At 39.2% G+C, this 23,963-nt stretch overlaps 1 protein-coding gene and 1 long non-coding RNA gene across 14 annotated transcripts in view; both read left to right on the top strand.

Moving 5' to 3' along the window:
* The window catches only part of mpp7a (MAGUK p55 scaffold protein 7a), a 515,701-nt gene extending 501,062 nt beyond the window's left edge, over window positions 1-14,639 (top strand). For all 13 annotated transcript variants that reach the window (XM_072253895.1, XM_072253897.1, XM_072253899.1 and 10 more), the window contains one exon: window positions 13,541-14,639. In XM_072253895.1, the coding sequence (XP_072109996.1) occupies window positions 13,541-13,720 (180 nt within the window). In that variant the 3' untranslated portion in view covers window positions 13,721-14,639. The remainder of the gene's footprint in view (window positions 1-13,540) is intronic.
* Window positions 14,640-16,404: 1,765 nt separating this feature from the next.
* LOC140194777 (uncharacterized) lies at window positions 16,405-22,109 on the top strand. The gene is made up of 3 exons (XR_011885292.1): window positions 16,405-16,495; window positions 20,641-20,868; window positions 22,038-22,109. It is a non-coding gene; the product is annotated as an uncharacterized lncRNA (long non-coding RNA).
* The last annotated feature ends 1,854 nt before the right edge of the window (window positions 22,110-23,963 follow it).

Here is a 23,963-nt window from a genome sequence, read left to right as displayed (position 1 = left end):
ATGGCTCAGACCTCACTCTGTCTCCATCGTATGTGAGCAAATGAACTTACCTTATGCATCCAAGCAGTTCCCATTGACCTGGGAGCCTTACCAGTATGGCTGCTTTGCGAAGTGGAGAAGACTGCTAAAGTCTAGTGGAGCTTGGGCTGTGCGTACAGTGGGCTTATCCTCAGAAGTTTTCTGATTTTTTTTCTCTCTCTTATCTGTTCATGTGCCTTTCCAAAATAGAACATAGAACAGTATAGCTAGAAACAGGCCCTTTGGCCCACAGTGTCTGTGTCATGTTAGGTCTGGGACCATTTGTAGAAAGAGAACCAGATCTAACAATTCTTAGGGAGAAGATTTACTTGCATTTGGCGAAGCATAGAATTATTGGGGATTGTCAATATGGCTTGGTGTGGAGGAGGTAATGTGTTACAAACTTGACTGAGTTTTCCTGAGGAGGTGACAAATGGATTGATAGTCATAGGGCAGTGGATGTTGAATACATGGACTTTAATAATGCTTCTGACAAGGTCCCTCCAGATGATTAAGATGCTTGGATCTTATCAAATTTCACGTCACACGCCGGTGATGATGAACCTGATTCTGATTCTGGAATCCATTGAGACTTGGTAGATTGGATTCAAAATAGACTTGGCCATAGAAGACAGAAGGTAGTGATGGAGGGGTGTTGTTCTGTCTGAAGGTCTGTGTTGAGTGATGTTCTGCAAGGAACAGTACTGGGACCTCTGTTGTTCATAATATAGATAAATAATTTCATTAAAAATGCAGGTGGTCTGTGATTAATAAGTTTGCAAACAACACATAAATTGGTAGAGTTGTGGATAGTGAGGAAAATTGTCAAAGGATTCAGCGGGTAATAGATCAGTTCGAAATGCAGGTAAAAAAAATGGCAGATGTGGTTCACGCTAAACAATTGTAAAGTGTCATATTAGGGGGAAAGTTTTGAGTAAGTGTCAGGACCATGAGGAGCATTGATGTACAAAAAGATCTTGGGTTGCAAGTTCCCAGCTCCTTGAAAGTGGCAACACAAGTAGACAGGCTGAGAATAAGGTTCAGGTTTACGCCTTCATTAGTTGTGATGTGAGAAGGTTAAAAAGGTCAGGAAGTTGTGTTAAGGCTGTATAAAACTTTGCTTCGACCACACTTCAAATATTGTGTACAGTCCTGGTTACTACATTACAAGAAAGATGCAGAGGTGCAGGAGATGTTCATCAGGATGTTGCCTGGATCAGAGCTATAAGAAGAAGTTGGATTGCTTTGTCTGGAGTGTCAGATGCTGAGGTGGTGACCTAATCAAAGTATATAAAATTATGAGAGGCAGAGACAGGGTAGATGACCAGAGTTTCTTTTTCCAGGATGAAAATAAACTTAAGGTGTGAGGGGAGTAGCAAGTGTTTTTTTTACACAGAGAGTGGTAGGAGACTGGAACTCACTGCCGGGGAAGACGGTGGAAACGGATACAATGGCAATATTAAAGAGGCATTTAGATGGGCACATGACTGTGAGGGGAACTGAGTGATAAGGGTACCTGCAGGCAGAGCTGCATTTTAAATTCCACCATGGTTAGGATACCTTGTGGGATGAAGGACCTGTTCCTTTGTTCTAGTGTTCGATGTTTCAGATCAAAATGCTTTCATTTTCAACCTGAAATGTTAAATTTGTTTGCAGTTTCCCAGAGATTTATTCTGAACTACGTTCATGTGTAAATGAATTGAAAACAATATGAATGAAATGAAATCTTAAAAATATCAACCTTCACCTCAAAATGAGGTTGGCAAGCCCATTCAAATGATTCAGGCCACCATTGCTGTTATAAAGGTGAAGAGACTCACCTTTTGCAAAGGTGGAAGTCGCCCCTGGGTCAGTGGAGTGTTCAGTCATGGAGAGGGACAGAGAACTGCTGGATTCTGACTCCAGCACATTTTCTACTCGAGCACAGGGCAGAGGTTTGGACAGTGCAGGACACAACCTGCTGCCAGCAGGGTTTCCCTAGAACCACCAGGCAGACAAAAACACAATTTATCCCTTTATATTTTCACAGTACATGATACATATACCATATTTTTTCTGTCTGTGCTGAGCATTCTTCATGTAATCTTTCTTTCTGAAATCCAGTTTTATTTTGCAATGTAAAATACTGTTTGAGAGTTTCTGTTAGCTCCTTTTAATTCTCCAGCAAATAAAATAGATAAAAAGTTCCTATTTGGCTGGTAGATTCCTACCCCTTCGATGCTGTCAGTCCATGGCAGGTTTCGTACAATTTTTCTCACTGAAAATCAGACTATATACTGTATGTGGTTTTTATAATTGGGGGCAATTTCACTCGTTTAACTGAATAAACCCAGTTGTGGTGATGATGTAGGATTTTTGCAAGTGTTTTGGGAACTGAACAGTCTGTTCTTTATTCAGTGGAACTGTAAATTAATCATCAACTCCCCAGCATGTCTTTCGGTGTGTGCCTCAACACTATCTCATGTTTCCTGCATTTCCTGACTTAGTATAATGCCCACTACTGAAAATTATATCTATCTGGACATCAAATGAAAATGGAATGTGTTGAGCAAAAGTCACTTAATCTACAATCCCTTCATCTTCCAAATCCCTTCATCTTGTAATAGCTGAGCTCTGTGAAAAATGCCACCTTTGATGCAGGTACCCATAGCACTGCAGCCTAGCATTTGGACTTGGGTTGAGGTGTGCTGCTTTGGAATTCGATCCACACGTTTTGCCTCACTGGCACCAATTGCTTCATATATTAGCTAAAAATTATAGCAGATGAAAGATTTTATAGTTTATATTTATAGGCTTACTTTGCTTTTAAGGTGAAGCCTTATAAATCAAGATTTCATGTTCTGAAATCTTGTTCTTCAACATTTGATGTCTTTGGCAAAATGGAATTAGTGTGGGATTTGAATTAATAATACTGCTACTCTGCTAAGGGAAATAGACCCAGTGATTTCCAATTGTACATAACTTACCAGAAGTAGAACCTCTAAAATATCATCCTGTGGTATCTCTTTGCATATGTGTTGCTCCATTAATTTGTTCCTTTATTTTTTAAAAATGCTGACTGCTTAAAGAAATAAAGTATTGGAAACCAAAGTTTAAATTAAATCTACAAACATGTAGAAAACCCACACACAGACAAAGTTTATAGCAGCCGTTTTCTAGAGACACAGGAAATCAGTAGAAATATTCTTTCTAGAACACTTGGATACGATCCATTTTGTACAAACCTTTCAGTGTTGTAACACATTTCTGACTTCCAAAAGCCCTGACCAGTTATGCAAACAGTAAGGAAAATATGTGAAAATATGTTCTTAATATTAACACCTGGAGGTGTGGGCAATTTCGACGTAAAGCTTCCCAGAGGGATTTGGGAACCCAGGATAATAAGCAAAAGATTTTATTGACTCTGTTAAAACAAACACTTGAATCAGTGCCATAGACCTTGCTTTGAATTTGGCTTGCAGCATACACTTTTAATTAGTAATATATTTGTATTGTTCAGCATGTAAACAAGGAAAGTTGATACTCGTACCATTGTAATATAATTTTATCTAAGTTGTGCATGCTTTGTTTATCCATCCACTCTGTTTTGCCTCTGGGCAGCAGTGAAAGAAGGGTGTCTTTTTTTTTGTTGTTAATTAATTGACTGTGGATTTGTAGATAGGGAATTGAGACCCAGCATAGACTGCAGGTGAATTGTGATATATTGACTAATTTCAATCAACTTTTGGAAAATCATCAAGATTTTGAATTTGATATTTAGGAGATTTATAAAACGGATGTAAATTTTCATTCCCAAGCATAATATCCTTAATTCAAGAAGTATTTTTACATAATTTATGTTATTATTTATAATTAGCAGCAGAAGTTGCTGCATTTTGGGAAGCAAAGGTGTTGAGTCCCTGAGCACTGGGTTCTCTGAAATACAAGCTGGGGAGCAAGGGGGTACAAAATGAAGGAACAATGAATGTTTACCATTTGAAACCCAATTGGATAACATAATGCAATAATGTCCTTGAGACCCCATTATTAGTGTAATTTGTTGCACCACTTTTTATACTGTACTTTGATTTTTAGCTATTAATTCTATAAAATAAAATCAAAGTAAATTTATTATCAAAGTACAAATATGTCACCCAGTACTACCCTGAGATTAATTTTCTTGTGGGCATTCACGGTAAACATGAAGAAACGCAATAGAATCGATGAAAAACGACACATAAAGATGAACAACCAACCAATGTGCAAAAGACAACAAATCGTGCAACTACAAAAGAAAAATGAAGTAAATAATATTGACAGAATCAGTTATAGAATCAGTTCAGTGTTGGGGGAAAGTGAAGTTATCCTCTCTGATTCACGAGCCCGATGGCTGAGGAATAATCACTCTTCCTGAACTTGGTGGTGTGGGACATAAGACTCTTGCACCTCCTTCCTGATGGAAGCAATGAAAGGAGAACATGGCCTGGTTAGTGGGTGGGAGGGTGCTTGATGATGGATGCAGCTTTCTGTCGGCAGTGCTCCTTTTAGATTTGCTCAATGATAGGGAGGGCTTCACCTGTGATGTACTGGGCTATATCCACTACTTTTTATAGGTATTTCCATTCAGGGGCATTGCTGTTTCCATACCAGGTCATGATGCAACCAGTCAGTGTACTGTCCAGGAGACATTTAACAACTTGAGCACTGATCTGTTAGCATTGAACATAGAAAACCTACAGCACAATACAGGCCCTTTGGCCCACAATGCTGTGCTGAACATGTACGTACTTTAGAAATTACCCAGGGTTACCCATAGCCCTCTATTTTTCTAACCTCCATGTACCTATCCAGGAGTCTGTTAAAAGACCCTATCATATCTGCCTCCACCACCGTTGCCAGGTACCACACACCATTCCACGCACTCACCATTCTGCATTTTTAAAAAAATTTACCCCTGACATCTCCTCCATACCTGATTCCAAGCACCTTAAAACTGTGCCCTTTCCTGTTAGCCATTTCAGCCCCGAGAAAAAGCCTCTGGCTATCCACATGATTAATATGACCATTCCCTGTCTGAGCCGCTGCCGTCCAGCAAAAGGTTCAGGACACTAAAAGCCGGAACAAATAGACTGAGGAACAGCTTCTATCGCAGAGCTGTGGCCTCCATCACACCACTCCCACAGAACAATGACTGAAACTGTGAGCACACACATGCACACACAAGGACTCAAATACTTGCACTAACGGCATTTTGTGCACTACTGTGATATTCTGGTGCTGCTGCAACTTATTTTCTGTTACCTGTCTATTTAATACTGTTCTTCTATTACTGCCTTGTTTTTATCCACCACTTTATTTAATTGCCTGAGAGGAAGCCAAACAGTTTCATTGTACCTATGTATAATGGCAATAAAGATCATTCAATGCTTCTCCTCATCTTATACACCTCTATCAGGTCACCTCTCATCCTCCGCTGCTCCAAGGAGAAAAGGCCGAGTTCACTCAACCTATTCTCATAAGGCATGCTCCCCAATCCAAGCAATATCCTTGTAAATCTCTTCTGCACCCTTTCTATAGTTTCCACATCCTTCCTGTAGTGAGGTGACCAGAACTGAGCATAGTGCTCCAAGTGGGGTCTGACCAGGGTCCTGTATAGCTGTAACATTATCTCTTGGCTCCTAAACTCAAACCCATGGTTGATGAAGGCCAATGCACACCATATGTCTTCTTAACCACAGGGTCAACCTGTGCAGCAGCTTTGAGCGTCTTATGGACGGACCCCAAGATCCCTCTGATCCTCCACACTACCAAGAGTCTTACCATATTCTGTCATCATGTTTGACCTCCCAAAATGGGTTGAACTCCATCTACCACTTCTCAGCCCAGTTTTGCATCCTTCGATGTCCTGCTGTAAACTCTGACAGCCCTCCACATTATCCACAACACCCCCAACCTTTGTGTCATCAGCAAATTTACTAAACGATCCCTCCACTTCCTCATCCACGTCATTTATAAAAATCACGAAGAGAAGGGGGTCGCAAGCAGATCCCTGAGGTCACCGACCTCCATGTAGAATATGACCCATGACCCATCTACAACCACTCTTTGCCTTCTGTGAGCAAGCCAATTCTGGATCCACAAAACAAGGTCCCCTTGGATCCCATGCCTCAATTTCTCAATAAGCCTTGCCTGGGGTACCTTATCAAATGCATTGCTGAAATCTATATGCACTATATCTATGGCTCTACCTTCATCAATGTGTTTAGCTGGATCCTCAGAAAAAATTCAATCAGGCTTGTAAGGCATGACCTGCCTTTGACAAAGCCATGCTGACTATTCTTAATCATATTATAAGCCTTTCCAAATGTTCATAAATCCTGAATCTCAGGATCTTTTCCATCAACTTACCAACCACTGAAGTAAGACTCACTGGTCTACAATTTCCTGGGCTATCTCTACTCCCTTTCTTGAATAAGGGAACAACATCTGCAATCCTCAATTCCTCCAGAACCTTTACCGTCCTCATTGATGATGCAAAGATCATTGCCAGAGGCTCAGCAATCTCTTTCCTGGCTTCCCACAGTAGCCTGGGGTACATCCCGTCTGGTCCGGTGACTTATCCAACTTGATGCTTTCCAAAAGCTCCAGGACATCCTCTTTCTTAATGTCTATATGCTCAAGCTTTTCAATCCGCTGTAAGTCATCCCTGCAAATGCCAAGATCCTCTTCCGTAGTGAATACTGAAGCGAAGTATTCATTAAGTATCTCTGTTAGCTCCTCCTGTTCCATGCACACCTTTCCACTGTCACACTTGATTGGTCCTATTCTCTCACGTCTTGCCCTCTCGCTGCACATACTTATAGGATGCCTTGGGGGTTTTCCTTAATCCTACCCATCAAGGCCTTCATATTCCTCCTTGTGGCTTCCCTTATTTCATTCTTAAGCTCCTTCCTGCTAGCCTTATAATCTTCTAGATCTCTATCATTACCTAGTTTTTTGAGTTAGAAGGAAATTTTATTAGAGCTAAATTATTAGAAAGCATTTAAAGAACGTATAATGGGAAGTTCTGTTCAAACAATTTCCCAAGAAAAGTGTGAGACCTAAACCTTGGGGCCCTTAATGTCAAAGGCATGCAGATTAGAATAACTCAAAGAATGGAACATTGCTAGATAGTGAATGTTTAATATGTCCAAAGGCATCATAGATACTAAAAAATGTGGGGTGAAGTTAAAAGGAAACTGGGAATAAAAGAGAAGGGCAAGAATATTGATTTATTAAAATCATAGAAAACCAACAGTAAAGATGTTGAGTAAATACATCAAGATAAAGATAGTGACTTAGAAAAAAACAAACCTATTCAAGACCAAATCAGTAAATATGCACAGAGGCAGAAGACATTTGTATGGATATTTTATAGATAATGAACATTTTATTCTTCACAAAAGAAGGGATGATGCAGACATTGTAGTTTAGGGTTAGAGTTAGAAAGTAAAATGTTGGACAAGGTGAACATTGAAACAGGAATTATTCAGGTGTTTAGCATCTTGTAAAGTGGACAAGTCACCCATTCCAAAGGAAGTATATTCAAGGGTGTTGAACAAAGCAGAAGTATATATTAGAGGAGCGACACACACAAAATGCTGGAGGAACTCAGCAGGCCAGGCAGCATCTATGGAAAAGAGTAGAGTCGACATTTTGGGCCGAGACCCTTCTGCTGGAGTGGAGGAAAAAGATGAGTAGATTTAAAAGGTGGGGGGATGAGTGAGAGAAACACGAGATGACAGGTGAAACCTGAAGGAGGAGGGATGAAATAAAGCACTGGGAAAGTCCCTCCGACTATTAGAGGAGCTGACGTGCTGCAGTACTGGGGGACTGAACAGCAGATTAGTTACAGGATTGGAATTTTCAGTTCCAATTACATCTGATAGAGTTTTGAAAAGATTAGTACTCAATTCCTTTTTGCATTTTGATGAACATCAATGATTTAAATGTGAATGCAAGAACTATGTTAAAATGCTTGCAGATAAATACATACAGAGACTGTGCAGCTACAGGTGACGAATGGAATAGTTAAGTTGTTGGAAAGGTGGGAACCGGTATTAATTTTAAATACGTGAGGTGATATCTTGTTTCCTGTTCCTAAATTTAAGGAAAATCAATAATAGGGAAGGAGAGGGAAATTGAAAGACCTTGGAGATGATGACTACAGATCCCTGAAGGTCACAAAACATGCAGAGGCAGAAAGGAGAATGGATGTTATTTTTTATTAGCCAAGACATGGAATATATGGCCTTGGAGGTCTGATTCAAACTATGTAATGCACTAACTGAGCTGCAACTAGAGTACCGCATTAATTTCGATTGTTACATTTCAGAAGAGAGTACAGAGGATGTGGCCAGGACTGGAAATTTTTAAGTAAGAAGAAAGTTTGAATTGGCTAGAATTATTTGCTTAGAAACAGGAATCTAAAGAGGGATTTAATTGAAATGTACTAAATTGGATGGCACATATAGGAAAGACCCATTTCTGTTAACATAGGGGTCAATGAATTTAAGGTAATTGTTTAAACGGTTAGAGGAACATTGAGAAGTTTCATTTCACCAGATGTATGATGGATCAGGAACTTGCTGCTTCAAAGGTTAGTAGAGAGAGCGAAATTCAAACTTCAACCATTCAGACTATTCAAACATATATTCAAACTTTTTGGATATACATTTTATCTCCCTAACTTAGATTTCTACATGCTGAGAATTGGGGTACATACCCTCTATTCGTTGCCTGATCATATGCCTGCCTAAAGGCCTTTTGAACTTTGCTAGTATATCTGCTCTGCTCCCTACTTTACTTCCTATACACTCACAACTTTGTTGACCAGATTCTGTTCCAAGTCCATCTATAAGTTTGCAGATAACACAACCATAGTGGGCCAAATCTCAAATAACAATGAGTTTGAGTACCGGAAGGGGATAGAGAGCCTATTGGTGTAACGTCACGACAGCAACCTTTCGCTCAATATCAGCAAAGCAAAAGAGCTGCTTGTTTACTTCAGAAAGGGGGTGGTACACACGCCTCTACTTACAGAGGTCAAGGGGTTGAGATCTTCAAGTTCCAAGGAGAGAACATCACCAGTAGCATGAACTGGTCCAATTGCATAGACAACACAACCAAGAAAGCATGCCAGTTCCTCTTCCTCCTCAGGAGGCTGAAGAAATTTGGAATGTCCTCTTTGACCCTCTTTTATTTTCATAATGCACCATAGAAAGCTTCCTAGCCAGATGCATCGCAGATTAGTATGGCAACTGATGTACCCAAGACCACAGGAAACTGCAGAGAATTGTGGACACAACTCAACACAATATAGAAACCAGCTTTCCCGCCATGACTCAGCCTACACGTCTTGCTGCCTAGGTAAAGCAGCCAACCTCATCAAGGATCCCAGCACAAAAGATTTTCTTTGTATATCATTACATGTGCACACAGTGAGTGGTGGTATCTGGAATGACCTGCCAGGAAAAAGTGGTTGAGACAGGTAAAGTAACAGCATTCAGAAGAGCTTTGGATAAGTGCTTGGATAGGGAAGGGGTGGGGAGGGGTTTTAGAGGGAAATGGGCCAAACACAAGCAAATGGGCCTATGACAAAACACGATGTTCCTCCAGAATGGCTATAAGGTAAAGGAAATCAAATCAACCCCTTGAAAGGGCCAACGGATAAACCAGGAAACCCAACAATGAGGAGGACTCTGCCGCCACCGCCTGTCTTCCCTATATTTCCATAGTTTCTAGAAAGATTGCCAGGATCCTGAAGAAATACTGGATTGTCATCCACAAACCCGTAAGGAAGCTCAAATCACAGCTTCGTGGGTCAAAGATGACCTGGAACTTGTATCGGCTGGCGTTTACAGGATTCCCTGTGGATGCGGAGCAGCATATATCAGCCAGGCAGGACACTCAGTGAGAACCCGCATCAAGGAGCACAGGAGGTGTATCCGTTTGGGTTACCCGGAGAAATTAGCCATAGCAGAACACTGCATTCTCAATGGTCAGAGGATTGACTTTGGCACAAAACTACTGTGCTGTGCCAATGATTTTTGGGGCCATCTGGTAAAGAAACCCATTGAAATAAAACTAGAGGAAAAGAATTTTAACAAAGACAAAGATCTCGCTCTTAGTAAGAACTGGAATTCTATTGTAAAGAAATTGGTTCAGCGGAAACCCAATTGGATAACCGGTCCAGAGGGATAGATTATCTGGGTACAATTACCACCAGACTAGACATGTCCAGGCATCATCCCTGATGAAGACGGCTGAGTTTGTCATTGAAACATCAGTTATAATTGATACCTGTGTGGGAGAAGAGTTTATTCGACAGAACTATTGTTGGCAGAATTTCAGATGGTGACAAGGAGGCGTACAGGAGCAAGATAGATCAGCTGGTTGTGGTGTCACAGCAACAACCTTGCACTTAACATCAGGAAGACCAAGGAATTGATTGTGGACTTCAGAAAGGGGGAAGTTGAGGGAACACACACCAGTCCTTATTGAGAAATTAGCAGTGGAAAAGGTGAACAGTTTCAAGTTCTTGTCTGACAATATCTCTGAAGATCTATCCTGGGTCCAACATATTGCTTCAATTACAAAGGAGGCACAACTGTGGCTATATTTCATGAGGAATTGGAGGAGACTTGGAATGTCACCAAAGACACTCACAAAGTTCTACAGATGTACTATGGAGAGCACTGTAACTGGTTGCATCACCATCTGGTATAGAGGGGCCTTTGCACAGGATTGGAAAAAGCTTCAGAAAGTTGTAAACACAGCCAGCTCCATCATGGGCACCAGCCTCTACAGCATCGAGGAAACCTTCAAAAGGCAATGCCTTCAAAAAGGTGGCATCCATCATCAAGGACACCCATTGGCCATGACATGCCCTCTTCTTAGTGCAACTATCAAGGAGGAGGTACAGGAGCCTGAAGACACACACTTCATATTTCAGAAACAGCTTCTTCACCTCTGCCATCTGATTTCTGAATGAACATTGAACCCATGAACATTACCAAACATTTTCCCACTCTTTTTGCACTACTTCTTACATTATTTTTTATACATGCTTATTGTAATTTGTAGATTTTTTAAATTATGTATTGTAATTTACTTCTGCAGCAAAACAACAAATTTCTTGACATTCGCCAGTGCTATTAAACCTCATTCTGATTCTCATTATAAGTCTAATTGTATTTTTGTTTTATTTGGAGACTTGAAATTACCTTTTCTTTTCCTTTCCGCTTTTTGAGCTTTATGAGATAACACTGGTAGTTAATTTATTATGTCACCTGTACAGAGATGTGGTGAAAAACGTTTGTTTGCATTCGTTCCAGAGAGTTAATTTCAAATATTGAAGTGGTACAAAAGGGAAAAAAAAACGCAGAATATGGCACTTGCAGAAGAAGTGCAGTGCTGGCAGACAAATAAAATGGAAGGGCCATGACGAGGTAGATTTAAAGATCAAAGGTCATCTTTATTATATAAGAGCTCCATTCTCAAGTCTTGCAACAGTAGGATAGAATCTATTCTTGAGCCTGGCAGTACGTATTCTCAGGCTTTTGTATCTTCTGTGTGATCGGAAAGGGGAGAACAGAGAATGCCAAGGGTGTGAGGTGTCCCTGACTATATTGGTTGCTTTCCTGAAGCTGTGCAAAATATAGTCAGGGTTAATAAAGGGGAGCTAGTTTTTTGTGGTAGCTTGGGCTGTATTCATAACTCTGTAATTTTTTGTGAGCTTGATCAGAGCAATCGCTGTACCAAGCTGTAATGCACCTGAATAGGATGCTTTCTGTGATTCATCTGTTCAAATTGGTGAGCTTCATCCAAGGATATAATAATAACTTTGTTTATAGAGCACTCTTCATACAGATGATGTGGTGCAAAGTGCTTTACAATGGGATAGAAGTACAAACATGAAAATAAAGTAAAAAAAATGAACATGAAAATAAAAGAAAATAAGATCTTAATTAAAAGCAAAGTTAAATAAGTTTTGAGCTGGCATTTTAAGGTGTCAACTGAGTTTGCATTCCTTTCAGTTTTAGGTATTGTATTCCATAGTTTAGGAGCATAGTGCAAATTTGTTGACCTCCCAATTATCTTTCGAGGGAGATTGTTTAAATTTAAGAGACTGGCAAAACAAGACCTGAGAGCTTGAGCAGGATTATAAAATGAAAATAATTCTGTGATGTACTCCTGTCCCAGACCATTATGAATTTAAAAAATTTTAAGGCAACATTAAAATCAATTCTAAAAGATACAGGAAGCCAATGCAGAGTAGCTGGTATGGGAGTGATATGTTCCTTCATTTTGGTTTTGGTTTAAAGTCTAGCAGCAGTGTTCTGAATGAGTTGAAGTCTATCATTAGATTGCTTTGGAAGGCCAGTAAAACATGCATTGCAGTAATCTAGTCTATTCAATATAAAGGAATGAATTAGTTTTTCAGCATCGTTACATGACAGAAACAGATGTGCCCTTGCAATATTTCTCACATGTAGGAAAGCTGCTCTGATGACTTTTTTATGTGGGATTAAAATTCAAATCTAAATCACAGATAACACCCAAGCTAATGTCTTCTAATTTGCCATATGTTAAACTTTCTTGGCATTCTCAGGAGGTAGAGCTTTTGGTATGCTTTCTTGCCCATAGCAGTATACGCTTGGACCAGGACAAATTGTTGGTGATATTTACACCTGGAAACTTGAAGCTTTCAGCCATCTGTACCTCAGCACCATTGTTATAGAAAAGATCATGTGCTGTGCCTCACTTTCTGAAGCCATAAGGATCAGATCTTTTGTTTTGCTGACCATGCCACAAGGTTGTTTGAGATCTGGTCCACTGCAGTGGTGACATCTACAGACGTGCAGATGGAGTTAGAGCAGAATCTGGCCACACAGTAGTGAGTGTACAGGAAGTAAAGTCAGGGGCTGAAGACACAGCCTTGCTGCTTCAACTAGTATTGAGCTAATCGTGAAGGAGATATTGTTGCCTGTCCTTACTGATGATGTTCTATTGGTCAGGAAGTGAAGGATCTGGTTGGGTGGGGAGATACCGGGGGGTGGAGTCTAGGATGTGTGTTAGAAATGAGTTTGTTTGGAATTATGGGATTGAAGGGGGAGCTATGTTTAATAAATAAAAGCAAATGAAGGGTATTTTGCCATATAAATTCTGATAGCTGAGTTAGCAACAGTTACTTTAAGTGCATTTTCCCAGAGCAAACAATCTGTTTACTGTAAATGCATCACTGCTGTCAAATCACTCCTACAGTCTGTGAGTATTGGTGGTTCCTTTAGGTAAACAATGATTTCTCACAGATTAAAAATAAGTTTTTAAACACTTACCAAGGTTCCAATGAAACTTCACCCCAGCAAGAAATAGTGTTTCCAGAAAAGAAATTAGTGGAGGAGAGAAGTTTGTTTCTTTATGTTTGGAGAATGACTACTTATGATGTATCTTGTTATTCTGGCAAGTGGTTCAGAATTCAAAACCTTGCTTTTTTTTGCAGGACGAAGACCTTCAAGAAATGATTAAATCTGCAGAGCTGATTGAAGCACAGAGTTCGCACCTCTTTGACAAAATTCTAGTTAATGATGATCTTTCAGTTGCCTACAAAGAGCTGAAAGCTACCTTGGATGATCTGGAGACAAAACCTTTCTGGATTCCAGTCAACTGGTTACATTCATAAAGTCATGAAAGGGAGTCATAATAATAGACGTTGATTGGAAGCCTGGTATTACTGATAGCCATTTCCAAGCAGTGGATGGTGCTTTGAAGTAAAACTTTTGCCACTTTGTTTTTGCACTTTTAATGTCCAATAGCAAACCACGTTACTTTTGCTAATCATATGCTTTCATCTACCTGAAATGAGCAGTGCTAAAATATTTTCACTACTTGGGGAATAAATGTAGACACTCTCCAGTTTTACTACTGATGTAGATTGTGACCTTTGAGGTGACAGGGGTTTTATTTTTTAAAACACTGAAATATGTGTATTTTAGTAAATTATGGGTAATAATTGTTTTAAGTGAAAGAATATATAGTTTAGGTTGCTGATAAAGAAAATGCAATGTATCCAACCAGAAATGGTTCTGTTTTAGCATGTCAACAGAACTAGAGGAATTCATGTGTGTCTTGTATAATAAAATGAAAACTAGTGAAATACCAAATAAGGGAATTATTTGGAAAATTTGGTGTTTGGCCATATTGACATGTGGTTCTTAAGCATATTTTAAAAGGTGTTGGTTATTAATGTATATGCAAAATCTGGTATTAAATCATGCTGAACATTCCATTTAAATTTACCTCACTAATGTGCTGATAATGCCACCAGCAGTGCACTGTAATTGTATTTTGTTAGGTGAGATGCTTATTGTTTGTAAATTAGGGTTTTATTATTACTTAAGAATCTCAGATAAGATGGTTGTATCCTATTGTCCTTTAATTTTTTTAAACAATTCTCCTAGAGGTATCCCAGATTAATAAATTACCCATTTTCATTTCTGTGTGGTGATTTTATTGAGATAGGTGTTAATCTTTCAGATATGCCAAGCAGCTCTATAAATATGTTGCTCAGTTGTAATGTGCAATTTAAAGTGAACTTGATGTACTGCAATATGTACAGATATTAAAATCTTGTATTATCTTTATCAGATTTAAGTCAATCTTTTGTGTCTTCTGTCTCTTCTGCACAAGTGTCCTCTAAAAAGAATACACTTTCATTTAAAGATCTTAGCGTTTTTTTCAGCACCTCACAACTGATTAATTATATTGAAGCAACAGATTCAGTTGCTCAACTAGTAGGGCATGCAGTTTTATAAACAGCAAGATCCAACAAACGGCAGAGTGATAAATTACTATTAAATCTGTAAGTTGAGAGGTGAATTTTGGCCAAGACATTTGGAGAAATTCCTGCTTTTTGAGTTTTCCCTTAAGATCTTTTTATTTTAATGATGGACATGCTCACTGGTTAATATCTTGGGAAGTTGGGATCTCTGGAGCTGCACTGCCTCACTTGCACATGAACCATAACTGTGTGTTCAAGTACTTAAGTGTGGCTTAAATCCATAATCTCTTTAATCAAACTTACTCCAACCAAGCAAAGCTGATATTGTTTGAATATGAGAATTTAGACCATATGGAAAGTTACAGACTTTAACATGCTTTATTGCATACTTTTAAACTGATTCTTTTTTTTTGATTGATAGGAAAATCTTTGTAGCTGATTACTGGTAATGGCTTGTAGGGGTTTAGTCTCAGTATTAATTTAAGCAATATTGAATAACTTTTTGGCTTTCAAAACTTTAACTGCTTTGTGCCAGCTGCTTACCTGTTGTAAATCTACAGGAGTTGCAAGTTGGCAGGGGAGCAGCTGTGGAATGTTGGGTGGCTACAGACCCTTTCCAGCAACTGAGGGAAAATGTTCCTTGGTAGTAGGAAAAATATGACAAAGGAATCCAAGAGTGCTTCAACATAGAGGGGAAACCAACTTAACCTTTACCTATAACAAAAACAAAACTATAAGTTCCTTCTCCTCTTTATATTGGTTTAGTCTGATAAGGAAACTACAACTTAGCTTAAGTAAGTACCTAATTAAGATAGCAACCAGCACCTGTTAAGAAGCCCTTTGGTTTTTGGGTGCAATTATTTGTCCGAACTCAGAATTCTAGGTTAAAATCTGAACTGTCAAGGGACAGAAAGGATCTTAGTGGGCAAGGAATATTTTTTTAGTTGCACATCTGATGGCCTTGTTGCAGAGGGAATGCCTTAATTAGTCTTTGTAAAACCAATTCATTTGAGAGCCGACTTAAATATAAACTGCAGCTTGTATTAATGCCGTGCCTTCAGCAAGGTATCCCAAAATGAATTTTTTTGAAATAACTTTAACTCTTTAAAACAGAATCGATGAAATTCTATAACAATATTTTATAAGATTACATACAAAATAACATTTTCAAGAGTTTATACATATTGATAAACTTTTATAGATTGTTTTGGTTCTTTATGTACCATGTATGAAAAAATGGGATTAGTGTAGATAGGCACAAAGGTCAGCATGGACATGGTGAGCCAAAGGTCTTGTACAACTCCTATGTATCAGAGGTAAGGAACAGCCAAAATGATATTGCAAAACTGACATTTAGCAGATCTTATGATTTCAGTGACATTTTATTAGTTTTGCTGTTTTAATGTAAAATATATTTCTCAATCTAGCACTTGCACAATTCTCACTGAAGGACCAAACGTCACTGTCTGTCCTCATGGTAGCTACAGAAGAGAAGAAAGTGATTTTGCAAAACAAAACTTGCATTTAGAGACCTATTTATAAGCAAAGGAAGAGCTCCAGATCGGTGTTTTCAGGAAGAATGACTGGAAGCAGGAAACAGCACAAACATATTTTTTAAGGAAAAAAAAGAGAAACCCAGGAGGCCTGAAAAATGTACTGAGAAAATTGAACTAATTTGTGAGTTTGTCCTATTATAAGATTGTAGTACATAATGTTAGCTTGATTTTCAGTTACTCAGTGCTTAAACATCTTCTGAAGCTTAAATTTCATTAAAATATCAATATGAATATGGATTTTATCCAGCTAAAAGAAAGGTTAATGGAAAATGTTCACATGGTATGAATTCTTCTGATCTGAAGTACCAAATATTTATCCCAAGATCCAGTTTTTATAGTATATTGAAACTGAAGGCAGGAGAAATAATTCCATGATATTTTAGTGTGGAATGTTATTGTAATTGTTGTGCACTAATTTTTAACCCAAGTGTGCAGAAAGAGCAATTCTTTTGCTTTTAAGATGCTCTGGGTGAAGATTTTAAGAACATAACAAACAGCAGGCATAGGTCATTCAGACTTGCATGCCTGCTTTTATATTCTACAGATTAAATCTGGCCATTTACTCATTACCATTTTCCTGCACTAATCCATATCCCTCAATTCTCGTAATATCCAAGAATCTATCAATAGAGATTGCTAGAAACAGATCTGCAGCCACTGAAAGACTAGTTTCTACCTGCAGTCAAAAGGGTGTCTCTTGCCTTCAGTTTCCACAAGTGGAACCAGGTGAAGAGGGAAATGATGGGCAAGTGGGGGAGAGGTGGAATTGGGAGACAGTGGCTGGTGGGTGATAGGTTAATGACAGATAAGGAGAGGAGGGCGGCGGAAGTAGGGCAGATGGAGCCAGATAGAGAAGGGCTGAGGTAGTGACAGAGGCTAGAAGATGATAAGCAGAGTTGCAGATGCTGGAATCTGATAAGTAAGGGAGGTGATTAATGAGGCTAGATGAGGGAGGGATGATAGACAGGTCAAACTAGTGAGAGACAGGAGGGTATAAGTGACCCAGTAGTTTGTTTTTGTGTGGGTGTGATAGGCAGATGGAGCAAGGCAGGGGAAGGAAACAAATTGGGTGATGTGGTTTCAGGGAGGGTTACTGTTGGTGATTGATAGAGGTGAGACTAGAAATAAAACTGGAAATTTTAAAATATCAAAATATTGCTTAATAGGGAGCCAACACAGGCCAGATAGCACAGAGCTGATAAATAAACGGAGATGGTTAAGATGCTGGCAATGTCGAATAACCCAATGTTTATGGAGGGAGATTGGACAGGAGTGTGTTGAAATAGTCAAATCTGGAAATGATAAATGCGTGAATGAGGATTAAGCCAAGAATTAGCCTGGCTTGGGAGATAGAAATAAGCAGTCAGTGATGCTATAAATATTGTGAGTCAAATATCATCAAGTTCACCAACAGTTCAGTTTAGTTTCAGAAAGTAGTCCTGCACATGGATTAGAATGATCATAGCTATGCCTCCACACAGAACAAGGTTCATTTTGTTATTTTCATTACAGGGCAAAAAAATGAGAATGAGTATGGGTGTGTGTGCACATGGGTTTGTGGGGAGGGGTAACCTACCTTCCTTTACTTGATAGTGTTATAAATATAATTCCCTCTTGCTAGAGGCGTCTGCTGCCTTGCACCCACAGATTTAGTGATTTAACACTTCATCCTAAAGGAAGGGCAATGAACAGAGCTCTGTATGCTACATTGAAGTTTCTTGCTGGATTATGTGCCGGACTAACAAATTGAATCCCAAATTTCATGTTTGCTACTTCTGGGAAAGTCTTCTACTTTTGTCTGATGGATGAAACTTGATTAGCTAATCTTTGGGCAACTCTTCCATATCCTTGTGTCATCTTTGATCAGCCTCTGGCACATTTTGGCTCTGTTTGAAGGCACTTGTTCTACAAATCTCTAAGATCTCCCACATTTCAGGGTGTCAGAAAGCATTCTTTTCCTCCCGCTGCCACTTTCTGTTCAAGTAACCAGAAGTTTTTTGTTTATTATGTTGACACTTGCCACTACCAAAATGTAATAAACTTCTCTAACTTCAGATTCAATGCAATTGCTTGAGCTCACGTTGTACACGTCATGTAATCTTGGTATCTGTCCCTTGTCCTGATCCACTCTGTAAAGCAAGGTTTTTTTTAAATTAGTTTAGTTCTCCTCATTTTATGAATTCATTTTTATATTTGGAATGCCCAAGCATTAAAATTTCCATTTCTATGTAAAGTGAAAAAGGTTGGCCCATTATGATGTATATTTACTCTACGTCTAGTTTGCAGATGGAGTCCATTGAAGAAACCATGCTGACACTGCAGTGATGGATTTACTGTAAGAGGGAATCTTCTCTGTCTTGCAGCAACAATTTTACCCTTACTATGAATACAACCTCAAGCATTAGAAAACTTAAAGTTCAAAGGTCAAAATAAATTTAGTATCGAGTACATAAATATGCAACCCTGAGATTTGGTTTCTTGTGGGCATACTTAATAAATTCAATGACCACAATAGAATTAATGAAAGACTGTAGCCAACAGGACAGACAACCAGTGTGCAAAAGATAATGAACTGTGCAAACAAAAAAGAAAAAAACATGACAAATAAATAAGTAATAAATATCAAGAACATGGGATGAATAGTTGTGGGGACAGGTCAGTTATGGGGCACGTGAAGGTGAGTGAAACAATCCCCTCTCGTTCAAGAGCTTGATGGTAGAGGAGTAATAACTGTTCCTGAACCTGGTGGTGTGAGTCCTGTGGCTCTTGTACCTTCTGTCTGATGGCAGCAGCAAGAAGAGAGCAGGTCCATGATGATGGATGCTGTTTTCCTGCAACAGCATTTTGTGTGGGTATGCTCGATGGTGGAGAGGGCCTCACCCATGACGGACTGGCTTATCCACTACTTTTTGCAGGATGGTCCATTCAAGGGCATTGGTGGTTCCATCCCAGTCTGTGACGCAGCCAGACAATATACTCCCATCACAAATCTAGAGAAATTTGTCAAAGTTTAGCGTGTAAAATACATTTTTTTTAAAAAGTGAAAGTAAGTGAAAAATTAAACATTCCTGTTTGTTAGTTTTTCGTACAATATTTATTTACAAAAGCAGCCCAGTTATATGTATTTGTGGAAAAATCCCCAGATTATTGATCCATGTTTTTGAAATAAACGGAAAAACATCCCAAGAGCCACATTTGGCTGCAAGTTCAAATAAGAGTGTTTTCCAATGAATTAAAGGTTTTGTCAGAATGGAACCTACCTAATTGGCTCGGTAGTTATAACCTAGAGCACTATCAAACATTCAGAGATTTTTTTCCTGATGTCTGTTTTTCATAAGTTATTACTGTTGCTCCCTTCGGTTTAAGGCTGGTTTTAATTTTACTAAACCTGAGATAGTTCTCCTATCAAGGAAATTAATTGGTCATCAATTTTAAATATCATTGCCCTTATCTTGTTCTAGACAGAGCATTACATTCTATTCTAAGTTTTGCATAAATAGACTTACTTCCCGTTGCATGATGCTTTCCAGAAATGTGATTAATTGAAAATAGTTTAAAAGATCCCAATGGGATTTGGTAAAGAATTACCTACCAAACTATTGGGACCCAGAGTTTTATTAAAGGCTATTATTTAACAATATTATTTATATCCTGAATTAAAAATGGCAAGTTAAGAGTATCATTTGAAATTTAATTAGTTTTTGGAAAGAGGGTACGAGAATGAGTGGATTACGTCCTGATCCTTAGACAAGGAGAAAAGTTTCCACACTACAATTTACCAAAATTTAACTAAAGTTGAGAATTTTTCTTTAAAGCTTGTTTTTTGTTTTGAACTGACAACAATTATTATCACTTCACAATTGCAATCAGACGGAAGTAAAAGGAAAATTAGGGAAGAGGGTATGAGGTGCTCCTTCAGTGAAATTTTAAAGTGAAACTTTGAAAAAGTGATGGCAATTCTTACTGCTGGGGGGGGTGGTGGTGGTGGTAAGGATTAATCATATTGCAGAGTTCAGGAGAAGATGGATACCAGAGGATGAGGATTTTGTGCATTGAGATGTAGGCTCAATGCAAGATGATGAAGATCATCGACTACCAATGACCATGACCACTGGAGAACAACTGAGTAATCTCTAATTCCCAATGCACCAAGCATTTGTCCTCCATCAGTTTAGTTTTGCTGGTCTTATTTTGTATTAACAAGCATTAATTTCTCTGTACTAGATTTAAGGGCAATTATTATTCATACTTATTTTCCTGTTCCAGTGTTGATACAAGCTGTAAATGTAAGGGCTGAAAGTGCAGAGGTAGAAGACAGCTGAGTTTCCATTGAGGACATCTGCCAAAATCTAGAAGTTAGTCACTCAGAAGAACCCATCAAGTTCAGACTGGCTGGGAATTTGACACATCAGATGCTTATTAACCGTGGTGAGAGTTCCAATTGACATCACACTTTTGGACAAATAATTTCAATATCCTACCACCTGCTTGATGGTAAGATCTCCTCTGATCCTTCAACCAATAATGGTAATACATATTTAATTAATATTCAGAACTATGGTTTCTGTTTTGTCAGTCAAGATTTAATTTGAGTGAATTAGTATAACTTATTTCCTGAATTATCTGTTGCTATTTTTTGACTACTGTATTTACATGGAAAGGAATCCTGTCCCAATCCCTCAGTAAACACATGACATGGTCACTTTATTATGGTGCTGTGAATTTTCAAAGTTACAGTCAAGAAATCCAATAGAGTTGTATATGGTTTTGCTAAGACCACTGAGCTTCAGATCAGACCTTGGTAAAAATGTGAACCAAAGATCTGAATTTCAATGGTGAGCTGACTGCACTTAATATCACCAAATATGCATTAACATATGCATTTGGCAGGCAAAAAATGCACCATGAAAGAGAGCTCATTAAAATCAAATCAATGGACCAAAGCTGAAGTCCTCCCTCTCACTAAAGTGGTTGTTGAAAATCAATCAAAGCATCCCTGTACGGGTTCCTCAGGGTCATGCCCTAACTTCAGCTACACTCAGTTGTCACATGAATAACATTTCTTTCATCGTAAGTGGGGATAGTTACATCTTGCAGATGCTAAATTCCATTCATAACCACAGCAGATGAAGCTGTCCATGCCTGCATGCATCAACATTCAAAGTATGGGGTGAAAAGAGATAAGGAATATTTACATCCCACAAGTGTAAAGTAGCAATCACCTCCAGCAAAAGAAAGCCTAACCATACAGATTTAATATCCAGTATCATTGCTATTTTCAAGTCTGCTAGCAACACTATTGGTACTTTACATTTGTCTGGCTGAGTGCAATTCTTAACAAGCTTGACACTATCCAGGACAGAGCAGCCTAAATGATTAACAATTCATCAACTGTCCTAAGCATAAATTCCATTCACCTCCACCACAGAAATGGAGCAGCATATGCCAATTACACAGTTACGTTACTTTTTCAGCACCTCCCATATCTCTGACCTCTGGCAATCAGGTTCTGAACCATCCCCACCTATCATCTCTCCCTTCCCCCACCCACCTGACTTCACCTTGTCCTCCTTCAGCTCCCTCCACCACCTTATTTTGCTATCTCCCCCCTTCCTTTCCAGCCCTGCTGGACTGAAACATCGCCTGTTTTTTAATTTTCATAGACCTGCTGAGTTCGTCCGGCACTTTGTGAGGGTTGCTTGGAACGGTTCTGATGTGGACATATATTACTGGTCTTTTAGCATCACTTGGTCGATTGACACCGTGGAAGCAGCGTCACCAGAAGGACTGCACCAAGTCAGGAAGACAGATCACTACCACATTGCCAAGGACACAAGGCAACGGCGATAAATGCTAACCTTGCCAGTGACTTCCAGTTCTTTAAAATGAATTAAGGAAATATTTAAGCAAACACGAGGAAATCTGCAGATGCTGGAATTTCAAGCAAGACACATAAAAGTTGCTGGTGAACGTAGCAGGCCAGGCAGCATCTCCAGGAAGAGGTACAATCGACGTTTCAGGCCGAGACCCTTCGTCAGGACTAACTGAAGGAAGAGCTAGTAAGAGATTTGAAAGTCGGAGGAGGAGTGGGAGATCTGAAATGATAGGAGAAGACAGGAGGGGGAGGGATGGAGCCAAGAGCTGGACAGATGATTGGCAAAAGGGATATGAGAGGATCATGGGACAGGAGGCCTAGGGAGAAAGAAAAGGGGGAGGGGGAGGAAAGCCCAGAGAATGGGCAAGGTGTATAGTGAGAGGGATAGAGGGAGAAAAAGGAGAGAGAGAAAAAGAATGTGTGTATATAAATAAATAAATAACAGATGGAGTATGAGGGGGAGGTGGGGCATTTGCCCAGCTCTTGGCTCCATCCCTCCCCCTCCTGTCTTCTCCTATCATTTCAGATCTCCCCCTCCCCCTCTCACTTTCAAATCTCTTACTAGCTCCTTATTTCAGTTAGTCCTGACGAAGGGTCTCAGCCTGAAACGTCAACTGTACCTCTGCAGATATCTGCAGATATTCCCTGCTTTTCTACACAACCTGTAAGTGAATGCAGGAGGTATGATCAGCAAATTTGCAGATGACAGATAGGTCAATTGATGGGGGATAATGCTCTTAATTGATTAGTTGGTTGGATGGATAAAAATATGACAGTATTTAATATAACTGTATTTAATCCTGAAAATATTGAGGTGATATATTTTAGGACTAATAAGACCAGAATGTACTTAATGAATATTAGAGCTAACATAAGTACTGACAAACAGAAAGACATTAATATACCTGTCCAAAGACCCCTGAACAGTCCACTGCTCTGTCACAGTACATGTATATTAACACACCCAATGCCCTCTCGATAATCAGATATCTCCCAGAAGCCCACTTCCACTCCTATTGATGTATCCTCACACCTCGACTCTTTCCCAGTAATCATATTATCCCTACACCTCCCAGCTCCTAAGGCGACTGAATATCAGGTCGCACACCTGATGTTGTGAAGTACTTGCTGCCATTGTTTCAGACTCTATTCCAGGCCTCAATCACCCACTGGATGAAAGAAATTCTTCATCATATTCACTCTATATCACTTTTCCCTTATCTCAAACCTCTGCCAATAGGCAACTCTGCTGAGAGCAAACATTTGTCATTATCTACATTTATCTTAGTCCCTCATAACTTTGTATACATCTCTAAGGCAGAACCCTCCACCCCCCATTATTCTCCACTCCAAATAAAATAACCTCTGTCTATCTAGTTTCTCCTCACAGCTGAAATGCCCAAATACGAGCAACATCCTCTACATCCATTCTCTCCACTGCAATCACATCCTTCCTATATTGACAACTAAAACTTCATACATTACTCCTGTCTAACCAATGTTAGGGATCCCAAGAATGATAAAACGGAGTCTTGACTTCACAATCTACCTCATTATGTCTTGCACCTAATCATCTATTTGAACTCCACTATCTCTGTAGCCATTGCATTTTATTCTGCAGTCTGTTATTGTTGCAACTCTGTAATAGCATTACAGTAACAGCTATGCTGCTGTGCCTCCCCTCGGGCAATGCACTTCAGGATGAATACAGTAT

The sequence above is a fragment of the Mobula birostris genome, chromosome 3, assembly GCF_030028105.1.
Source record: "Mobula birostris isolate sMobBir1 chromosome 3, sMobBir1.hap1, whole genome shotgun sequence".
In the NCBI taxonomy this organism is placed as follows: Eukaryota; Metazoa; Chordata; class Chondrichthyes; order Myliobatiformes; family Myliobatidae; genus Mobula; species Mobula birostris.
Note: the sequence above shows the minus strand (reverse complement) of the source record. Positions and strands in the feature narration are given on the sequence as shown.